The 21056-nt window shown below is 40.0% G+C and overlaps 1 protein-coding gene across 4 annotated transcripts; it reads right to left on the bottom strand.

The window, feature by feature from the left end:
• Positions 1 to 2812: 2812 nt before the first annotated feature.
• On the bottom strand, positions 2813 to 11741 carry ewsr1b (EWS RNA-binding protein 1b). Of its 4 annotated transcripts, none has more exons than XM_034090533.2 (15): positions 11671 to 11741; positions 11157 to 11196; positions 10688 to 10739; positions 10329 to 10470; positions 9879 to 10077; positions 9523 to 9782; positions 9271 to 9430; positions 5353 to 5390; positions 4754 to 4780; positions 4538 to 4653; positions 4321 to 4450; positions 4123 to 4233; positions 3801 to 3927; positions 3308 to 3709; positions 2813 to 3175 (listed from the first exon to the last, which is right to left on the bottom strand). In XM_034090533.2, the coding sequence occupies exons 1-15, from the start codon at positions 11684 to 11686 to the stop codon at positions 3139 to 3141; spliced, it is 1857 nt and encodes a 618-aa protein (XP_033946424.1). In that variant the 5' UTR covers positions 11687 to 11741; the 3' UTR covers positions 2813 to 3138. The 4 variants fall into 4 exon arrangements, with proteins under 4 accessions (XP_033946424.1, XP_033946422.1, XP_033946425.1 ...); XM_034090531.2 differs by having other exon boundaries at positions 10329 to 10473; positions 11671 to 11740; XM_034090534.2 differs by having other exon boundaries at positions 9559 to 9782; positions 10329 to 10473; positions 11671 to 11740.
• Positions 11742 to 21056: the final 9315 nt, after the last annotated feature.

The following is a 21056-nucleotide window of genomic DNA, read 5'->3' as shown; positions in this document are numbered from 1 at the left end:
TACAACCTTGTCTAAAACTATAGGTTTCATAAAGAATGTGTGATTAGTCGTTTTAAGAAGGCACGGCACAAACAGAGCTGGTAAACCCTGAAACAGCAGGAGGTTGGGGATTACAAAGAGAGATAGTGAGAGATATACAGTAGACAGACAGCATTATCCAGTCAACATTTAAGTAGGCTGTACAAAGAGCACAAGACAAAGTAGTTAATTCAATAGCACATGATCTTCTGTGTGATAAAAGTGTCACATACTGGTCCAGATAACAGAGCTGCTGTTAGTGCTAATACTGTTCAATCAAGGAAAGATTGATCTGATTATCTAATTAAAAAGACAGAACAAGAATGCAAGAATGACCATGCCTTTTCTAAATATTGCCTATGCAGGGTATATGCAGGAATCCTGAAGTCAAATGTAACACCTTTTAAGACCTTTTTTAAGACCTCATCGCCACTTGGAGTTTTAACCGGTTACCTTGGCGACACACTTGACCTCACATTTACTATATACAGTATTGATTGTCCTTCCTCCTTATCTTCCAACCAATTGGACGCAAACTTGCATTTCCCCATAACGATGTTGTTTAACAACCGGCGTAAACGGAGCTTCGCGAGCTATCAAGCAGTGAGTGTGCGATGTCCTGTTCAGATCACTTCAAACCCAACGGGACGCCATAACTAAACCACACAGAATCACACTGCACACCTACGCCATGATTACACTCAGGCAGACTGTAGAATACAACCTCTCTGGACCATTTATATACTTATTGAAAACAAGCTACAAAATGTAATACCTTGGAAAATGCTGTTTAATATTTTTTTTAATAGCCTTAATATTCGCTAAATTGATTTATCAGCTTTTAATACTTTTTAAGACCCTGCGGACACCCTGTAATGGTTTAAAGCTCAGTTTAGGGTTGGAAACGGGGGTCGAACTTGGGTGAAAGAGACCTGCTTTTCAGGTTGGAATGGTATGTTAACATTTTGAAAAACAGAAAGAAACTTGCCCTGGTCTCAAGACAGTATGTTATCTGCGTGTAAACCTTAACACATGATTAGACTATGTATTCTGGGGGTTATTTTATTACAAACTAAGTTAAAGGTTTTCTGATGCTGTTTCAAACTTGGCCATAATGTAATTACAATCGTCTATGTGCCCTTATTTTGAAAGCAGTTGGGACACACAGAAACCCTTATTTTCCTCTTGAGTTAAACTCTTGAACTCTATGGAAATAACCCTGGAGTTCATATGTTTTTAAACTTGTCCTTTAAAAGTCTCATTTCCCCTTTAACAATTTATTTGAGAAGCTCACGTTCGCTCCTAATGTGTGATTGTTTGAATTTTAGCGAAGCCCACTGCCAAGAAGGAGGGCTTGTTTTCATTTAAAAAAGAGGAATGTGTCTGTTTAAGAGAGGGAGAGAAAGAAAGGAAGGGAGGGAGGGGTGGAAAGAGATAGAGAAAAAAGAGGGAGAAGAGAGGCAGGGAGGGAGAAGGTGGGGGTTGATGACATCATTTTCTGGGGCTGAATGAATCAGCTTTTCTGTCAGTAAAGAGAGAATTCGGCACTCTATTAATCCACACGAACAACGGGCCTCAGCAAATGAGAAGCACTTTAAGATGTCAGCTGTGACAGTTTCCCACAATTAGGGGGGCTGTAGAAAAATAAAACCCAATAAACATGAGCCTTATTGTATCATGTCAATAACAACATTATGTAAAACCACTTGTGATTTACAAGCAAGCGGGTTTGGTTAGAAAATGACCAACGGCTATTTATAATGAAGGAAAAAGTTGTTCTATAACTTTAATTGCTAAAAATACTGCAAGATACTTTCTCACAGGATTATTTTAAGAGAATCCCACAAGCAGGGTTATCCAGTGGTTACATAGGTGTATGAAAAGAAAACAAAGAGCTGTAGGATGGCTTTAACAGTCATACGTTTCCCAGATGTAAAAAATATGCTCCCAAGATTTACATCTGTGATTAATAACAGCGTTCAATTCAATTTCCTTATAAGGGATACTGCTCTAAATACACTAATGAGACCCAAACCTGGCTACAGTTAAAATGAGAAACGGAGTACAAATAGAAAAAACATTCAAGGCATTTTTCATGGTTCAAAGCTGTTGCTAGCATGAGTTATGACTTAAGTGCAGTAAGGTCATTGGATGAAGCAAACATGAAAGCACAGACTCATTCAGAAAAGGGTTTCTGGTGGGACCAAGGAGACAGTGTCATTGATTTGAGGTAACAGGACCCAGGCTCCAACAATGTCATGAGTCACAACTGCAGCAGTTCAGACTGAAACCTTAGTGCTGCCCTCTGCTGGCAGGAAGAGAAACAGCTGCAGTGCAGCCCTTCCAGACATGCAGATAATCTACAGAAATGAGAAGTAGTTTCTAAAAGAACTATACTTGTAAAATGCCAGATAGTGAATGCACTGGAAAATAACAATCTTATAATATTAAACCTTATATATTTGTTCTTCAGGGTTTGTATTTAAATTGCTGAAATGTCTCAGGTTACTTGACCAAGGCATGTACATAGCCCTGCAAGTGGACTTTATTGGGGCAACCTAAAATCGTCCCAGATAAATAGAAACATTTTGATTATCTGAAAGTCACAGGTCAGAGGAATCTGTGACTTCTGCGTTGGAACGAATCGCATTCAGTCATGCGACTGCTTTTCGTAATATCTCAAAATCATAAAAACTTCTGTTAATTCTTAAAAGCTACATTAATAAAACCGCTTTCAAGATCTTCCTGCAAAACGTGTTTTACATCTTGTAAGTAAAGCCCACAACTCAAAACATGAAATTGGTAAAATTTTATTTCCCAAATGTGTCATAATACAATTGCCAGTTATGGGAAAGGGGAAGCAATTATTTCGGAAGAATGAAAAACAGCATTTTACAACACAATGTCAAATCTAAAGGGCATATTAAAAAAAAGCAAAAAAACAAAAACATGCATGGAACAATATGTGGCATAAAATGGGTCAACTAAAAATAAAAAAAAGTGGAAACAGGAGTTGAATAAAACTGCACAGGTTGTATGAAAAGCAGTTATTTAACCATTAAAATATGGAATCATAAATAAAAAAAACTTCCACAGGAGGAACAGTCATGACGTTTTTCTTCAGTAGGGCCGCTCTCTGCGCTCCTGGCGATGGTCCCTAAAAACAACAGAGATAGTGAGGGTGAGTTGTGTGTTCGCACCAATATTACACTCAGTTTGCATTCATTGGGCTGGAACTACTCTATGGGAAGAGCAATACATCGGTTTGATTGAGGAACTTCAAACCTACCTCATATCCATCTTGCCGCCTGGTGGGCCGCCCATTCCTCGTCCTCTGCCCCGATCCATCCTGTCCATGGGGGGTCCTCCACGCCCCGCCCCACGGAAACCTCCCCGATCCATCCCCCCTCGTCCTCTGAATCCCCCGCGGTCACCTCCCCAACCTCCACGGAAACCGCCGGGACCTCCAGCTCCTGCGGGCCCTCCGCGGTCCATCCCTCGGCCACCACGCATGCCCATCCCACCTCTGCCTCTGTCACCGCCGGGGGGGAATGGAGGGCCACCACCACCACCACCACCGCCGCCGCCGCCGCCGCCGCCACCACCACCGCCACCACCCATCCCTTCTGGCTTGGGCGCTTTGCATTGGTTACATTCCATCCGCCAGGCAAAGTTCTGGTTTCCGCAACCGCTAGAAACACAGACCATCAAATACATTACAAACTAATCTTTGGTACACAAAAGGCACCCGAGATGAGACTGCACCATGAGGGAATACGTACGGGTTTGGACACTCCCAGTCTCCAGCTCTCTGCTGCATGTTCCCTCCGGTGGGTCCCCCTCTGCCCATACCACGAGGACCGCCACGGGGCATGAACCCACCACGGTCTCCTCCGCGGCCCATCATGCCTGAGAAGAAGATTCACCATTTAATTTTAAAATCATATGAACCAATTTCTGTTATTTCTTTATATTTTTATGATGACTAATGACAAATTCCCACAGAAGGACAGCTTTTCTATGCGGCAGGATTCAACAGTGACAGCCCTAGTGTCAACATGCCCTCAAAAACGCCAAACACTAACGCACACTTCTGACACTTACCTCCACGACCCATCATGCCGTCTCTCATGGGCATGCCACCCCTCATACCACCCATCATGGGCTTACGGCGTGCCATGGACACCTTGAGCCTGCGGCCTTGGAACTCCTTTCCTACAATTTAAGATAAAGTCATTTAGACACAAGTATTCATTTATTATGTCCAGGTTGATAAAACATACCAGGGTTGATCAAACATACCATCAAAATGCTCCACAGCTGCTTTGGCACAGGATGGCTCCTCATAGGACAGGGTGGCGTCTCCTTTGGGCTTCCCTGAGTCCTTGTCGGTGTAAATGTTAATGGCAGGCTGGCCAAGTCTGCGGTTAATCTGAACAAACGGGGAAAATGTATTGAATTTAGTAAGCACATTAGTTTAGCCAACAGCAAGACTTAGTAAATGAAGAACGCTTCTTACCCTGATTGGGCCAACATGTTTGAAGAATTCGGCCATCTCCTCCAGGACAGCCTTCTCGGTCAATCCTGTGATGTAGATCGTGCTGTTCTCAGAGTCATCCTGCTCCTCAGGGCGTCCTACACATAGAAAATGAAAACATTGAGTAAAAGGAATACCTCTTGCACTTCAAGACGTGGTATTCAGAATATAATGTATTGAGGATCTAGTGAAACTCACCCATTTCACGCTCTTCACTCATTGGTCCTGTAGTCCATCAGTTGCGGAAGAGAGAGACAGAGGGAAAAGTCAGTGTGTGAATCTGAAGCTCAGTGTACAACACCTGAGGAGCACTACAGCAGATTACCCAGACACTCCCTTATAAACGCTGCCAGCCATACTGGGAAGTTGCAAATGGCACCTTATGGTACACCACAAATCCCTCAAGTGGTAAATTGAAAAAAAGAACCTCATACCCTTTGTCAGTTAAGTGTGTCATTTGAAAAGCCTAATAAGACCAGTAAGAAATCCCTCAAAAAAAAAAACCAGGAAATCGACTCATGTGATTGGTTAAAAGCAGTAACACATATTTGAGTGGAATTTTTTCCATTAACCTGTCAAAAACTCTTTGTCAAACTGTAAGCAGTGACTGATATAATACCAAGTACCCCAGTGAAAATGGTCTCAGGCAATGAAAAACAAATACCAAATATTTTCAGATGTGTTGGTGTAAATAAATTTGTATACCACAATGTAAGACACATCAATTCTCGGTGCATTTTTGCTCAAAAAGTTTATGGCTTTGAAAGGTCTAACCAGTGTAATACGCGTTAACTTACCACCGGGCTTACTGAAGCCACCTCTGTCTCCAGCGCTGCTAGGGGAATAAATGGAGATATGAAGGCGACTTCCCTTTTACAGCCACTTCCATGGCTCGAGCAAAGTGGCTTGATTGAGGGAGTAATCAAAACATGCTAACTAACCCAACAGCAACTAAAAAAACTCCCCGAAATTACAAATACACAAATGAATCGAGAGGATAAGAAAATTAACTATGTGTCATTAGTTAGATGACAACAACTTGACAGTTTAGTTGTGGATACATTTGTGGAAAAATATGAACAAACATTTACTGCCTTTTATCAAATGTGACAACCCAAACATTTGTACACAGGTAGACAATATTTCAGATGCATTGATGGTATAAAAAGATGTACCCAGAAACAAAACACTCAGATAACATTATTTCTTATAAAAAGTTACATCTGACTGATTTGTATAAGTGTATCAAATTGACACAATGCATCTGAAATTTCACAAGATACAAGGTGATCATATTCACCAGGTAACAAAGCAAATAAAATACAATTATACAAGAAAAAAAAACTCCAACAAATAAAAATCAAAGACGGTCAGGTGAAAAACGCCACCATGCTTATAAAAACGCCACCATCCTGAGTTCTTGGAAAAAGGCAGACCCCGAATCTTTGTTTTAGCTCCCTCCTGCCGTTTAAGCTGACGGTCTGTACAGAACACACTTTTTAGAGAATGGGTGGTTTTAAATGGCTCTCACTGTTACCTGTACGGTATAAATGTGACAAAGCATGTTAAAAAGTGTTCAAAGGAATGTGATCAAACATTTCTATTTCAAACCACAAAAACAATTTAAACATTTCAAAATGACAAAATGTGCCCACACCCCCCCAGAACATGAATATACCTGTGCAAACGTAAAAATGGAACTATGAACTCATCTTAATGTTAAAATGTATTTAGGGCTGTAATCCTATTTATGAAATGTGTTGAGCTATTTTTTTTTTATTAAGTCTACTTTGCAGAGTTTTATGATTAAGAGACCCAGACCCTATAAAATAACCTGAGAAGTGTAAAAACGTTGTTTGTGTGCAAATGTGTATTAGCTGGGCCAAAACCAGAATATAGAAAGTCATGCAGAACCCTATACTTTAGAAAGGCGTACCAGAAGGTACATAGGTCATTTTGTATCGACACCTGCAAAAACCACAGATTATTCTCATGCCATTGGTCCGACCTTTTACGTTTTGAAAAAGTTTTCCCTAAAAAAAAATTAAACTTGTCATAGTGAGGATTGCTCTGATATTTTGGGAACACAATAATGTAGCTTTTCATTTTTTCACCTTACAAAACTGATAACCAATCCAAACCAACACATGTAGACTCTAGCCTCCGTACATTAACACCCTTGTCCTCTCTTTGAAATCCTTTGAACTCTTTTTCAGGGGGTCTTGATTTTTCAGAGTTCAGGTTGGGTTCACAGCTACTGAGAAACAGTCAAAGTGAAACAAATTGTTCCAAGGCCTAATCCACCTCAAGAGCAAATTGAAGTGCCGGCGCAATGTGTCCAAGACCAACTAAATGTAGTTCTAAATGTCACCACCTTGAGGGATACACCCCTTTGTGCGACACCACCTTGAGGGATACACCCCTTTGTGCGACACCACCTTGAGGGGATACACCCCTTTGTGCGACACCGCCTTGAGGGGAAACACCCCTTTGTGCGACACCGTCTTTAGGGATACACCCCTTTGTGCGCCACCGTCTTGAGGGATACACCCCTTTGTGCGACACCGTCTTTAGGGATACACCCCTTTGTGCGACACCGCCTTGAGGGATACACCCCTTTGTGCGACACCGTCTTGAGGGATACACCCCTTTGTGCGACACCGCCTTGAGGGATACACCCCTTTGTGCGACACCGTCTTTAGGGATACACCCCTCTGTGCGACACCGTCTTGAGGGATACACCCCTTTGTGCGACACCGTCTTTAGGGATACACCCCTTTGTGCGACACCGTCTTTAGGGATACACCCCTTTGTGCGACACCGCCTTGAGGGATACACCCCTTTGTGCGACACCGTCTTGAGGGATACACCCCTTTGTGCGACACCGCCTTGAGGGATACACCCCTTTGTGCGACACCGTCTTTAGGGATACACCCCTCTGTGCGACACCGTCTTGAGGGATACACCCCTCTGTGCGACACCGTCTTGAGGGATACACCCCTTTGTGCGACACCGTCTTTAGGGATACACCACTTTGTGCGACACCGTCTTTAGGGATACACCACTTTGTGCGACACCGTCTTTAGGGATACACCACTTTGTGCGACACCGTCTTTAGGGATACACCCATTTGTGCGACACCGTCTTTAGGGATACACCCATTTGCGCGATGCAAAAAAAAGTACATGACACCTGGACCGCCGTTCTTTAGATCAGACTGGACCACACTACACCAGCACTCCATTGATTGACTGGATCCGCACAAAGACAGTGGACAAATAAAGTACGTCTGTATAAACAGCTTTGGTAAGCATTGCGTTTCCCCTCTCTTGTAACATCACTAGACTAGTTTTATTCCTCCAGATGTGTAAGGAGGTGTGACACTTCAACTTTATGAATGAGGTAGAAGATTGTAGCAATTGTTTTTACCTCAATGCAAATGTAAAGTTATCACTGATGACATTTTAGCATAAATGGATATTGAGAAGTGGACCACAAAAACATTTAAGAGATTCAGGAACTTTAGCATCAACTGATAAATACCTATCTTTTATGACCAGTGTTGGAGCTACATGCTGAAAATTCATTTAGAAAACGTTTTCTTAATTTTAGTTCTCTTTGTAGGGTGCAACCTATGACTGCATCAGCAGTTTTGACTTGTGTATGGTTCACAGATCCAATCTCTCTCTGTATTCCTTTATCGACCCACTCAATTGAGGTGAAATGCTTATTGCCAGCCTTGCAAAACCCAACCATAAGCGTACAACACCAGCAAATGTATTTGTAAATGAAAAGGGAAAAACCTTAGGCAGGAGGCATATTCACCCAAATAGCACTTTTAAATGCAACCGAACATACTGCATGAGGCCCATGTTTATTTGTAACTCCTTAAAATAAATGTTATGCAACGGCATTGCAATCACAGTAATTGGGGGTGGCGGGAGTACCTATATCTTTAAAGATATATTTGGGGTGGGGGGCTGGTACCATGAGCAATGCCTTTTCCGGGAACAACCTTGCATTCTTTTTGTAGCATTTGTGAGTGTGTCCGTCTTTAGGGTACAACGCACCCTCTTGTGAAACTGGTTTAAAGGGGGCTGATAGTGAGACGGTGTTTAATTTGTTCGTAAAAGGAAATCCATTAGAATATTGATAAGGTGAGTGTGAATAAGATGAAATGTTTTGTATATGGTTCTATCACATTCCCTGACCAATAATCAAATATGCAACTTTTAAGTTATCCTAAAAACTTTATTGGATCATAATCTAATGACTATGATATACGCTGCTCCAACTAAATGTTTATGCACAGGTTTCACATTTAAACTAGATTTAAATAAAAGACCAACCTTTTTCTTACCTTTGAATTAGTTAGAGACAGGGCTGAGAGATACCGAATGAGCAAAGCTACATTTACAGTACATGTTAACAAAAATGTCCCAAATTGGGATCAATAAAGTACTGTCTTATCTTAGCATAAACTACAATTCCAATATTTGACCTCAGAAATGAGGAAATCCATGATTTATTATCTTAAACTTCTGGTAAATCATGATTGCCATTTTTTATTTTTAATAAGAGGATAAAAATTATGTGCAAATTATACTAGATTAAATCAAATGGGACAGGCATTGTCTCAACCCTGCCCTAATTGGCCACTGGATCTGTAGAAACAAAATATAATTTGAAGTTAGGTGCTAATGAGAGACACTTACCCCATGCCTCCACGACCCATGCCTCCACGACCACGATGCATCATTCCACCTCGATCAAAGCCATCCCTGCTTGGGCCCCGTTCCCCTGACCCTGGGTACCTCGAAGACTCAGAGCCAGAGTAACTAGAACCTCCACTCTGTCCCTCCTGTCTGTAGTTATCTACAAAAAAAGGAACAGGAATGCATCAAACTGTGTTCAAGGTCATTAAACTGAACTGAAGATTTGACAACCACAGCCAAAGCAGAGCTTACTGTAATGGTTAGACTGGTTATAACTGGGAGGTCCACCTTGCTGGCTGTACTGGTTGGCCGGGGGCTGGCCGTAGGAACCCGAAGCCTGGGGAGGGTAAGCAGGAGGAGCTTGCTGCTGCGGGGTCTGCTGCTGGTAGCCGGCCTGCTGCTGGCCGTAGCTCGCCTGCTGGGCCTGGTAGCCTGCCTGCTGCTGCCCATATGCTGCGGGTGTGGTGTAGCTACTTTGGTTGTAACTGGCAGGCTGGCTGCTAGCATTGTAACTGATAGACAAACAAAGACAGAGCATTCATTGAAATTATGAGTATGTTCGTGTGGAATTTGCTTTTTAAATTGGTTCCCAGTCGAGGGGTACATACCTCTGTGGTGCAGTGGGAGCAGCCTGCTGGCCATAACCAGGGTAGGCAGACTGGGCAGTATACCCTGGCTGAGAGCCGTAAGACTGGGAGGCAGCAGGGGCAGCAGCCGCTGGAGTACTGTCATAACCACTGGCTCCATAACCCTGGGTTGACTGGGAGTATGTGTGCGTGGTAGACTGGGCAGCAGCAGGATACCCAGCTGTGCGGACAGAAATAGTAAAAACCAAAGGTGATTTCATTGCATGTTTGAAGGCTTTACATACATACATACATACATACATACATAAAAGGGTTAGTCAACTGAAACGTAACAAGTTTTTAAAAACTGATTTGGGCAGCCAGACTGAGGGACATCTGTTTCAAACCAAAGGGTAAATTAAAATGTGAAGGGTAGACAAGTCGAAATTATTGAAGTAAAATGTGTCAAATGCTCCTATTTTAACAACTGACCTGAAGCAGGCTGGGCATATGAAGACCCATACTGTGTCTGCGGTTGCTGAGTGTAGCCTGCAGCAGCAGGGGTTGTCTGGGTGTAGCTGGCATCAGCAGCCGCAGGTTGGGCATAGGATCCATAACCCTGTTGACCATAGCTCTGCTGAAAAACAATAGTATTACATGTTAAAGAATTATAAAAATATGTATTATTTAATTCCAAAATGTTGCAAGCATGAGTTGCGCTATGATTAATATTGGTATATTAAATTATAATAAATAGTCTCTTTAAATAATCTAAAATGTAACATTGCCATCACAGTAAATCAGTAGCCCTGCACAAAGAAAAAAAAACAGGCTCGGCTGTTGAATCTCACCTGAGCAGACTGTCCATATGTCTGAGAGGGCTGGGCAGCATAAGAGGCATACCTATAAAACACAAACACGGTTATAGAATCCCATTCACTTGGTGGATGAGCACTATTTTTTTCTTTCTGAAATTATATTCGCAGCAATACACCCACTTGTTTCTATTATACATATTGATGCAATAATCTGTTTAACACACCTGGTAAGAGATAGCCCTTTTGTAATGACTTTGTACGCTGCAGTGTAGCTTAAGTGTTGATTATATTTCATATCATTAGTCCAAATCTGTAAAGTAACTAAAAAGGTATAACATATATGTCGTGGCGTAAAAGTAAACCATGTGTACCAAATGTAGTGGGGTAGAAGTAAATAGTAGCAAAGTACTCAAGTAGTGTGCTTAGCTACTTATCACGGCACACAAAAACGCATTTAAAAATATCACATTCATTCACATTAAAGCGTTAATTGAAAACTTACCCCTGCTGTGCAGTGGTCTGGCTGTAGGTGCTGTAATCTGCTAAAGAAACAGATACATGTTGGTTAGTTTAGCCTATAGACAAAACGTTAATTGCGCGCGAGCAGAGAGAAGCTAATGCTAGCAGCACGCGACACTGACCCGTTGCTAGGTCGCCATTCATTTACGCAGATAAGACTCGGTCAAACCATTCAATAAAGGACGATGCGTAACAGCTAAATATTGCAACGAGGAGTACTCGGCATATGCATCGAAAATCTATTCGATGAATTTAGTAATCTGGTGTTAATCATCAAGCTAAGAGTGCAGAAACAACACATGTAAAACACCGCAAGCTAAAATGACTAGGCCTTGTGCAGCTAGCTAAACCCAGACGATATTTCAACTGATATAAGCCGAACAGAATATTAATGCCGGCACATTATGTTTTAAATAACGCAGAACCTCACGATTAGTTAAGTTTAATACCCGCAATTCGTCAAAAAGCTGTATAAAAGATTACAATTAGTAACTCACCCGGAGCCGACGCCATTTTAGTGTGCTTGGTTCAAGACGACTGTGAAAACTCTGGCTGCTGGAGAAACGTTCTTCTCTTCGCAGGAACCACGAACTCTCGCGAGATGTATGAGCGTGAACAGACGGCCCTGAATAAACCCCAATACTTTAACGAAACCCTCTCCAGTAGGCTATTTATTGGGTTTTTTTAATGACATGAAACTATGGAACATCTATTAAATGTTGCAAAAGGAAAAATAATGTTTTTTTTTCCTTCTCTAAGTTTGAATTCATTTATGAACACTGTTGAGATGTGCCTTTTTCTGAATTATGCACAGTTGGTAAATAAAGTTGAAAAAAAAAACTTGTAGTATATTTTGTTTCTAACACTTTTCTACTTTTACTTGAATAACATTTTGCAGGACTTTTCACATTTTCCTACAGTATTCCCACACCATGGTACTTCTACTTTGATTAAAGTACCAGATCTGAGTTCTCCCACCTCTGATAATACCTAAAAAGCACCAGGAGCAAAGTGACATCTTCAAATAGCTGTTTTGTCTGACCAACAGTCCAATACAGTTATCAATATAATCATACAAATACACATTTTCCAGAAGAAGTTCGAAATCAAAGAATGGTTGAGAAGCAAACAGACGTGCAATCCTCGCTAAATGCACTTAGTGGGCTCTCTCAATAAAAACATCCTCCCCTCTGTCATGAACCTTGGAGTGACCTTCACTAGCACTTTTAAATTCGACAAGCAGGTCAGCACCGTAGTCAAATTCTGCTTTTTTAAAATGAGACTATTGGCCAAAACCAAGTCGTATTTATCTTTTAAAGACTTAGAAAGGGTTATTAATGCCTTTGTTACCTCAAGACTGGATTATTGCAACGCTCTATAGGTGGGTATGGACCAGGCCTCAATTAAACGCCTGCAGCTAGTCCAAAACGCAGCTGCGCGTCTTCTCACTGGCCACAAAAAGCGTGACCACATCACCCCAATTCTGGCCTCACTACACTGGCTTCCAATTCGGTTCCGAATTGATCTTTAAATCCTTTTATTTGTTTTTAAAGCACTAAATGGGCTGGCTCCTGCGGCCTGCCTATATAGCCAAACTCCTCCATCGCTACACCCCAGCCAGAGCTTTAAGGTCTGCTGACCAGCTGTTGCTGATAGTGCCCAAGACCAGGCTCAAAACCTGAGGGCACCGAGCCTTCACAACAGCTGGCCCTACACTGAAAAAAAAGGCCGTTGGATTAACATTATTTTAATATGGAAACCGGTTGCACATATTAAAAATATGTGTACTCAAAACTATTCCATTATGTTAAAGACACACATATGTCAAAGAAACATGAAATTGTTATGTTCATTTGAATATTTCCTTTCATATAGGTATATTCATTTACCCTATGTTTAACCAACATGACTTTTAATGTTCATTTTAGGCTTTTAATATACTCAGTATATTTAATTTGTACTTGTAAAAACCACATTAATGTTTTGTTTTAACTACATGCTATAGTTTTCTGTTTCATCTACCTAGTGCTCAAGGGGTACATAAGATAATTTATTTCATGTGAATAGAGGCGTGTCGTACATTCTTCTACAGGATCCATCCTAATCTCTTATATCTACAGCATTTATCATAACATTTTAAAACAAATAGTCAATAAAGACAAACACATTTCTTTGAACAACATTCATGTATTTTTCTCAAAAAATAAAACAATATTAGCAACCACCACACATCCAGATGAGCTTTTGGTTTTTCCATCATGCAGCCAGGAGAATTAACAAATACATTGAAAATAAAGAAACAGAATAAATAGAACATGTTTGTGATGCATGTACATGTACATTATTGTGTTAGAACACAGCAAGCAAGCTTAAAGGAAACTATTCTCCCGACCAAAATAAAGGTTTATTGGGCCAAATGGCAAAGAAAGGCTTATTTTTGTAACTCATTCATAATAAACAATTAACAGAAAATGTAAACGCCTAGCCGAAAAAAGGAAATGTTCTTGCATTATTTAAATAGTAACCTGCTAATATGAAAGGGCACTTTAATACAAAAAAGCAATGGCATTGCTTTGGAAAAATACATGAAAGTATAAAAATGGCCTGGTTTCTCACCACATATGCACTAAAGAAAGTATTACAAATAAAAACAAGAACTGACATTTTGAAGTTATTACATTAGTACAATTAGTGCAATTAGTACATTCTGAAATACATGACAAGTGGTACATTCTGAAAACACATGACCCCAGGAAAAACACACATTTCTGAAACATGCAAATCAAGCAAAAAGCATGAGCAAAGGAAGTGCAAGACCGTTGTATCGATGAAAGTCCAGTATGAATGCTGTAAAAGTGCACAATGGTCCATGGCAACAGCTCACTCAAATAGTTTGTTTTTAAACGCTTGGGCTTTCTTGGAGAGCATGTTGCCGTCTAGCTCCATTAACATTTGCTGGAGCACTTCGAACGTGCACTTCAGTTTAGGGGGGTCGTTCAGGTTCATTGTATACATTAGTCCAAACAGCATGGTAGCAGCTAATGCAATGTTGTCAACATCAGTTAGTACCTGTTGGCCTTCCAGGACAATCTGTCCTCTGGTCTCATCTGTCATCTGGTCTCATCCGTCTTCTGGTCTCATCTGTCCTCTGGTCTCATCTGTCCTCTGCTCTCATCTGTCCTCTGGTCTCATCTGTCCTCTGGTGTCATCTGTCCTCTGGTCTCATCTGTCCTCTGGTCTCATCTGTCCTCTGCTCTCATCTGTCCTCTGGTCTCATCTGTCCTCTGGTCTCATCTGTCCTCTGGTGTCATCTGCCCTCTGGTCTCATCTGTCTTCTGGTCTCTTCTGTCCTCTGGTCTCATCTGTCCTCTGGTCTCATCTGTCCTCTGGTGTCATCTGTCCTCTGGTCTCATCTGTCTTCTGGTCTCATCTGTCCTCTGGTCTCATCTGTCTTCTGGTCTCATCTGTCTTCTGGTCTCATCTGTCCTCTGGTCTCATCTGTCTTCTGGTCTCATCTGTCCTCTGGTCTCATCTGTCCTCTGGTCTCATCTGTCCTCTGGTCTCATCTGTCCTCTGGTCTCATCTGTCCTCTGGTCTCATGGTGGAATTGTGTTTGACAACAGAAAGTCCCACTGTAATCCCCTGAACGGAACGCAGAATGACGTCTTCATCTTCTGCCTGCAAAGCGCACAGTCACAAAAGGAACAGAGTGAGAACTAACAAATCAATACATATATATACCCATTACTAAGTCCCTGTGTTTAACAAGTACATTTGGTCAGATGTCAGTACTTTTAAGCCTCCTTGTTATCTGATATACTCCTGTCTGACCTGATAAAAAATGTTTCATTTCCTGTATCTGTTTTAAATTAAAAGCCCTCTAGCTTTTCAGTGTAGTCTGGCTATTAAACAAAAAACAGGGATATTCACATACTTTAGGCTATATACTATGTGGTGTTTCAATAAATACATATTTGAATGCCCAACAAAAAAATCAAAAGGTCAAATATTACTTCTACTGACCACAAACTCTCTCATTGAGGTGCACACACAGCCCCTTGAGAAGACAATCCCGGCCTACATCGACATCATCAACCTAAGTGAAGGGGAAAAAGAAAATAAATAATCTATTTTGCTCAATGAAATGTGTACACTATTGACTCGATGTATAATTTCCTTAAAATGAATTCTTACTTGAGTCATGTTTGACATAATACAGTTCAGACGCTGGCCTATCTGTCTTCCTCTCTTCTCAAAAACCTTCAGGAGTTTGTCAGATAGCACATCCAGCTGAGAGAGAACTCTTGATTGGAGGGGCAGGGTTGTTATGCGCTTAAACTCCGCATTTATCAAAGAAAACAAAATATCACAGTCATAAAAATCCTGAAATCATTTAATTTTCTAATGATGTTATGATTGTAGTTGTGTGCTTGCCTCAAAACGATGCAGAGAAACTAGTCCATGCATTTGTTACTTCAAGGCTAGCTTATTGTAACTCTTTATTATCAGGGTGTACCAAAAACTCAGTTAAGTTGCTTCAGCTGATTCAAAATGTATTGACCAGAGCACGGAAAAGGGACCACATTACTCCTGTTGTGGCTCCATAGTGAGAATAACTTTTTATATCAAGTACGAACAACCAGGGTAGACTACATTACATTTAGTTTACGTTTTTTTTCAAAGCGACTTAAAATAAGTATTACTGTAATATAAGACTACATATAAGAAACACCCTTATAGCCATTTCAACAAACAAAACATTATCACTTTTGTGAAGGAGGCTTTATCACAGAATGTTTGGCTTTTGCCTCTCACTTTCTGAATAACTTTTGCCTAATAAATCAGAAAATGTGTATATCCCTGCAATGTTTGCAGTATGTAAATGTTATGAATAAATATTCAGAAATTGTCAGACTAATACCAGTTTTCAATTAGTTAAAGATCAAGTTTAAATTAGTCAAGTAAATCACACAAAACATTTGAATAGTCACCATTTACTACAGAGCCTTCGGACCTCTAATTGCACTGTGGACGATGAGATTTGAGGCTAAACATAGCTTCTTCAAGCAGGTTGCTCGTCACACCAATTGCTTTAAGAACATACCTCGTTCACTAGCTACTAAACACCAGTTCATGCTTGCCTATCACACACATTCCTCCAGTGTCAAGAAGTCATCCTTGGAGGTCACACATGTCTCAATCCTGCCTGTTGATGTCCTTAATGAGGGAGTCGTGTCTACACTGAAACAAAGTTTCCCAGATGTGACTGAGGTTCATATGGCAAAAAATGTGTCTAGCTTGGGTATACGTTACTGCGAGGGGATGATTATTGTACACGGATCTGCAGATGGACTGCCTAAATTCCATGAGATCATTAAACTTTGCATTGTTAAGGAGAAGTTGGGTTTTCTGGTAAAAGATGCATGTGCTTGGTACAGAGAGCATTATGGTGCTTTTGAGCTGTCTGCCTCGTCCAATACAGAGGTTGCCGTTATTGAGCTTGCTGACTTGGTAGACCCCTATCCCCTTGCAGACTACATGGTTGGGAGTTTGCGCATGGTAATGTTGAAAAGATTCATCACTGTTAAAGGTGAGTATCATTTTTAAACCTAAATAGTGTGAGCTCTGGATAGCAGGCTCTGACAAAAACTGTAAAACCATTTTATGTTCATCTTTGATATAATCCTAATGTGTTTCTTTCTTGTTATTCTTTCACAATTGTTTCTTGTTTCTGCTCTAGATTAAAAGGTGTTCCATAATGGCAGGTCGGGCGCTTCTGCGCATCATCTTTGCCGACCAGTCTGACTCTAGAAAACTGACCCTGGATTCGGGAATCCCAGCAACAGTTGGAGAACTGCACACATTTGTCAAGACATCTCTTCAATTGAAAGAGGACTTCCGTCTGCAATACATGGATGTTGACTTTAACGAGTTCATGAATCTTACATCAGTGTCTGAAATTCAGGATAAAAGCACACTGAAAGTAATTTACTCTCCTATATTGTCAAATATTGAGCCCTCCATCACTTTGTACACAGTTGACTCATTTGATAAGACCTCAATTACTGGAAGCTCAGAGCCTCTAATCCCTGCATCATCAATAGCCTCATGCTGCAGTGACGATATGGTGTATACGCCAACCCCGCATCCATCCCCTGAAGCTCAGGCCTCACAATTGTTATCCTGGCCCACAGTTTTTGTGGTTCCTAAGCTCACCTACGAGGCTGAATTTGAGCTTCATCTAAAGAATGCAGAGTTTGAGACAACTGGTACATACTTCCAGCCTGGCCTAAAGCTGAAAGGAGTCATTCTTGATGGCCTAGCCCAAGAAATGATCAAATTCACAAAATATCCGAAAGACTGCAGTGTGAAGAGGTAGCTGCAGCGTTGACGAGGGCCCACCCTTGTTTGGGGCAGCTAGGATCCAAGACAGGATTTGGGGGGTGGAAACAGTCTCTTAAGTACAAAATGCAAAACTATCGTACAAAGCTTGGCCGTCTTGGACATCCTGAAATCCTTGTGAACTCCTTAAAGCACAAGAAAACAGGCCAAGGCAAAGCTGCAGCAAACATAAAAAAAACAAGAAAAGCTGAAGTTAACTACAATCCTCTGCACCCAAAAGGCGAAACCACAGAAAGCTTGGAGAACGAGAGAATTGCCTTATTGTCAGAACTGAAGAAGCGTGACAATGAAGTGGTGATAAAAGCAAAAATGGAAAAAACCTTCTCCCACAGACGCCTTGAGATTGTGGAGCAAAGGCCTTTGATAGGGGACTTCAAATGCAGATGGCCTGCTCTGTTTCAGCAGAGTGAAGTAAGTAAATATTTGTATTTGTTGACAGTCTTTTATTATTGTCCTTTGTGATTCATGTCTACATCCTTGCATGGTTGTGATTCTAATAAACAAGTAACAATTGGTTGTATTGTGCTTGTTAATAATATTTTTAAGGTGAATGCAGAGTTTTTGAGGATCACAACATCACCACTTCAATCAAAGTTCATGCGGCAGCTGGACCACTTCTCAGACAAGCTCTTGAAGATCTTCAAGACCAAAGGAGGACTGAAGGGGCACAAAATCAAGGAAGCCCTTGCAATATGAGATTCGGTTAGTATAAATGCAGAGAACCTCGTTTTTCACTGTATTGTTTTTGTCCATGCTCGTATGAACACATTTAAGAAATTGTCTGCTTTTATAGTGTTTTTAAGGCAATAGCTTATTGTGGAAAGGTAGGGTTAAGGAGTCCTGCTTAGGGACACACACGCCAGATACAGCCCTCTACTTTGTAGACTACCTGCTCTGTTGCACATGCATTGTGCTTAATTGTCTTTGATTTATCGCCCCTGCTTTAGTTTGAAAACATCCACATCAAGAGGGGGTGCATCATGCGAAGCATCGCAATCTACCTCAACGAGGATCCAGACTCTTTTTTTAAGGAGTATCAGGTATGTTTATCACAATATGTTTTCAATGTAGTGGTTAACAGTGTTACCCACAATTATAACCACCATTACTTACATTTATAATAAGAAAATTATATGGCACACAACCCTATCCCTGCTTATATGTTATCAGATATCATAAATACATGCCGAAATAAATAAATCTATACATTAATATAGGAATGAATATATGTAAGAATGAATAAATACAGAAATAAAATAATAATAATAAATAGATACAGAAGTAATTTAAGTGTTTAAATAAATATAGGAAAAAGTGAATTAATACATTTATACAGCTATAAATACATCTATAAATTAACATAGGAATACAATTGATAAATACAAATGTGAATTAAAACATGAATATATCTGGAAATAAATACAAATAATAAATGAATGCTGAAATAAATATTTAGATTTATATATAAATACATCTATAAATGAATAAATAAATATGGACATGAATACATATGTAAGAACTTATAAATAATTGAATAAATACATAAATAAAATAATAAATAAATGCTGACATACAGAAATATATTAATTAATAGATTCATGTTTAAAAAGGTATGTGAATGCAGCAATTACTAAATTGTTAAAGGAATAATTACATAATCACATAAATCAAGGAAATAAATTATTAAAGAATAAATAATCAAATATATATCGAAATAAGTAGGTAAATGCATAATTAACTACAGGAATAACAACAAATTACATGATTAAGTAGGGATGTAAACAAATAACTTAATACCTGAATGAATAAATAAGATAAAGTTGATAATCAAACAGAATGTACAGGAATATATCTTTATAACTTATTTATGCAAACATTTTCTTACAAGCTTAATTTAGTTGTGTGTTGGAGGTCCTAACCTTCTCTGGTATCACTCTGGACATTTTTGTCCAAATTGGTAATTTTTCACGTCAGATTTGGCTATAATGATTTTGTGTTTTTTCTAGATACTTTTTGGAATTTCAATTTTTCTAATCGGTCTTGAATACACTGTACAAATTACCCTAATTGTCCATTTAAAATGTTTTCCCACACTGTGGGGGAAAAATATTTAAATATAATATTGTTATCATATCATTTTATCATTCAAGTTTTTCAAAGTGGACATTTTTATCCTGAGTGGCCAAATAGGGTAGTACATTTGAGTGATACCAGAGGGTTAGTCTAAAACTGTTTTGATCAAGAGAGCCACATAAGTAAATCTGCTTCTATAAAATGTAGTAATTCAGGTTTTAGTTAACACATGTGTTGTATGTTTGTGTCTTTGTTCAGGCCTCTGAAGATGCCAAGAGGGACATGGCAAACACAGTCATGGGCATATACACACTTCAAAGAGATGTGGATGGGCAGCCAGAGGACGTGGGAATTGTCATCGAAGGCAATATAGTCATGGACAACTTGGGCAGCGTGATTGTGGGGTTTGTCATGCTATTGGGACTTATTTATGCCCTGGATTTGAGCTTTCCGGACAACCTCAAACACACCTTCGAGTTCATGCAGAAGGTAGTGATGAATCTGGATGGGCACAAGCTGAATGGTAAAATCGAAAGTCTGAAGATCAAGTTGTTCGATTGAAATGTGAAAAAGAAGTGACTCATGAGTTCATTGTTGTCATTTTATTCACGAGTTTCCTAATCAGAGCAGATTGAGCAGTTATATCAATCATTTGTTCTGTGCTCTTCTGTATTTGTTTGTTTCAACACACTGTAACACTATTTCCATATGTTGGTGTTTGCAGTGCACTCTTTATGTTATGTGTTATTTTCCTGTTAGAAGAGCAGTGCATACCCCTGTTATATTGTATTCATTGTATTTGGCAAAGGGTGATTTGTAAGTTAATTATAGGAGTTCCATTTCTCTGCCATTTTAAAAATGTTATTATCTTTCAGAAATGTTTTTCATTCATTTTTAAAACACTGTATTGAATGGAATGGAGGATTGTTTTGAATAATGTGAATTTAAAAATAAAAAAACTAAACAATGTTTTCTATCATGTGTAACACATTTTTATTAAATTATATTTAACCTCATTATTTCATTTTCAATTAATTAAATAGGATTTAGGTGGACTAGCATTATTTAAATTCATAAAGGTAATGTTATCATTTTACTTAAACTCTATTTGAAAAATTTGAGTTCCATCCATCCATCTTCTCCCGCTTATCCGTGGTCGGGTCGCGGGGGTAGCAGTTCCAGCAGAGAGCCCCAAACTTTCTTTTCCCTGGCGACATCAACCAGCTCTGACTGGGGGATCCCAAGGCGCTCCCAGGCCAGCGAAGAGATATAATCCCTCCACCTGGTCCTAGGTCTACCCCTTGGTCTCTTCCCAGCTGGACGTGCCTGGAACACCTCCCTAGGGAGGCGCCCAGGTGGCATCCTAACTAGGTGCCCGAACCACCTCAACTGGCTTCTTTCGACGCGA

The sequence above is a fragment of the Pseudochaenichthys georgianus genome, chromosome 9, assembly GCF_902827115.2.
Source record: "Pseudochaenichthys georgianus chromosome 9, fPseGeo1.2, whole genome shotgun sequence".
In the NCBI taxonomy this organism is placed as follows: Eukaryota; Metazoa; Chordata; class Actinopteri; order Perciformes; family Channichthyidae; genus Pseudochaenichthys; species Pseudochaenichthys georgianus.
The sequence above is the reverse complement of the archived record's forward strand: the minus strand, read 5'-3'. Positions and strand labels throughout refer to the sequence as shown.

What these genes read in the sequence shown, in the direction of transcription:
- ewsr1b (XM_034090531.2), bottom strand. An exon ending in CATATGGACAGTCTGCTCAG is followed by an intron (nt 10,474 to 10,687) that starts GTGAGATTCAAC and finishes ATTGTTTTTCAG; the next exon opens with CAGAGCTATGGTCAACAGGG. An exon ending in AACATGTTGGCCCAATCAGG is followed by an intron (nt 4,451 to 4,537) that starts GTAAGAAGCGTT and finishes CCGTTTGTTCAG; the next exon opens with ATTAACCGCAGACTTGGCCA.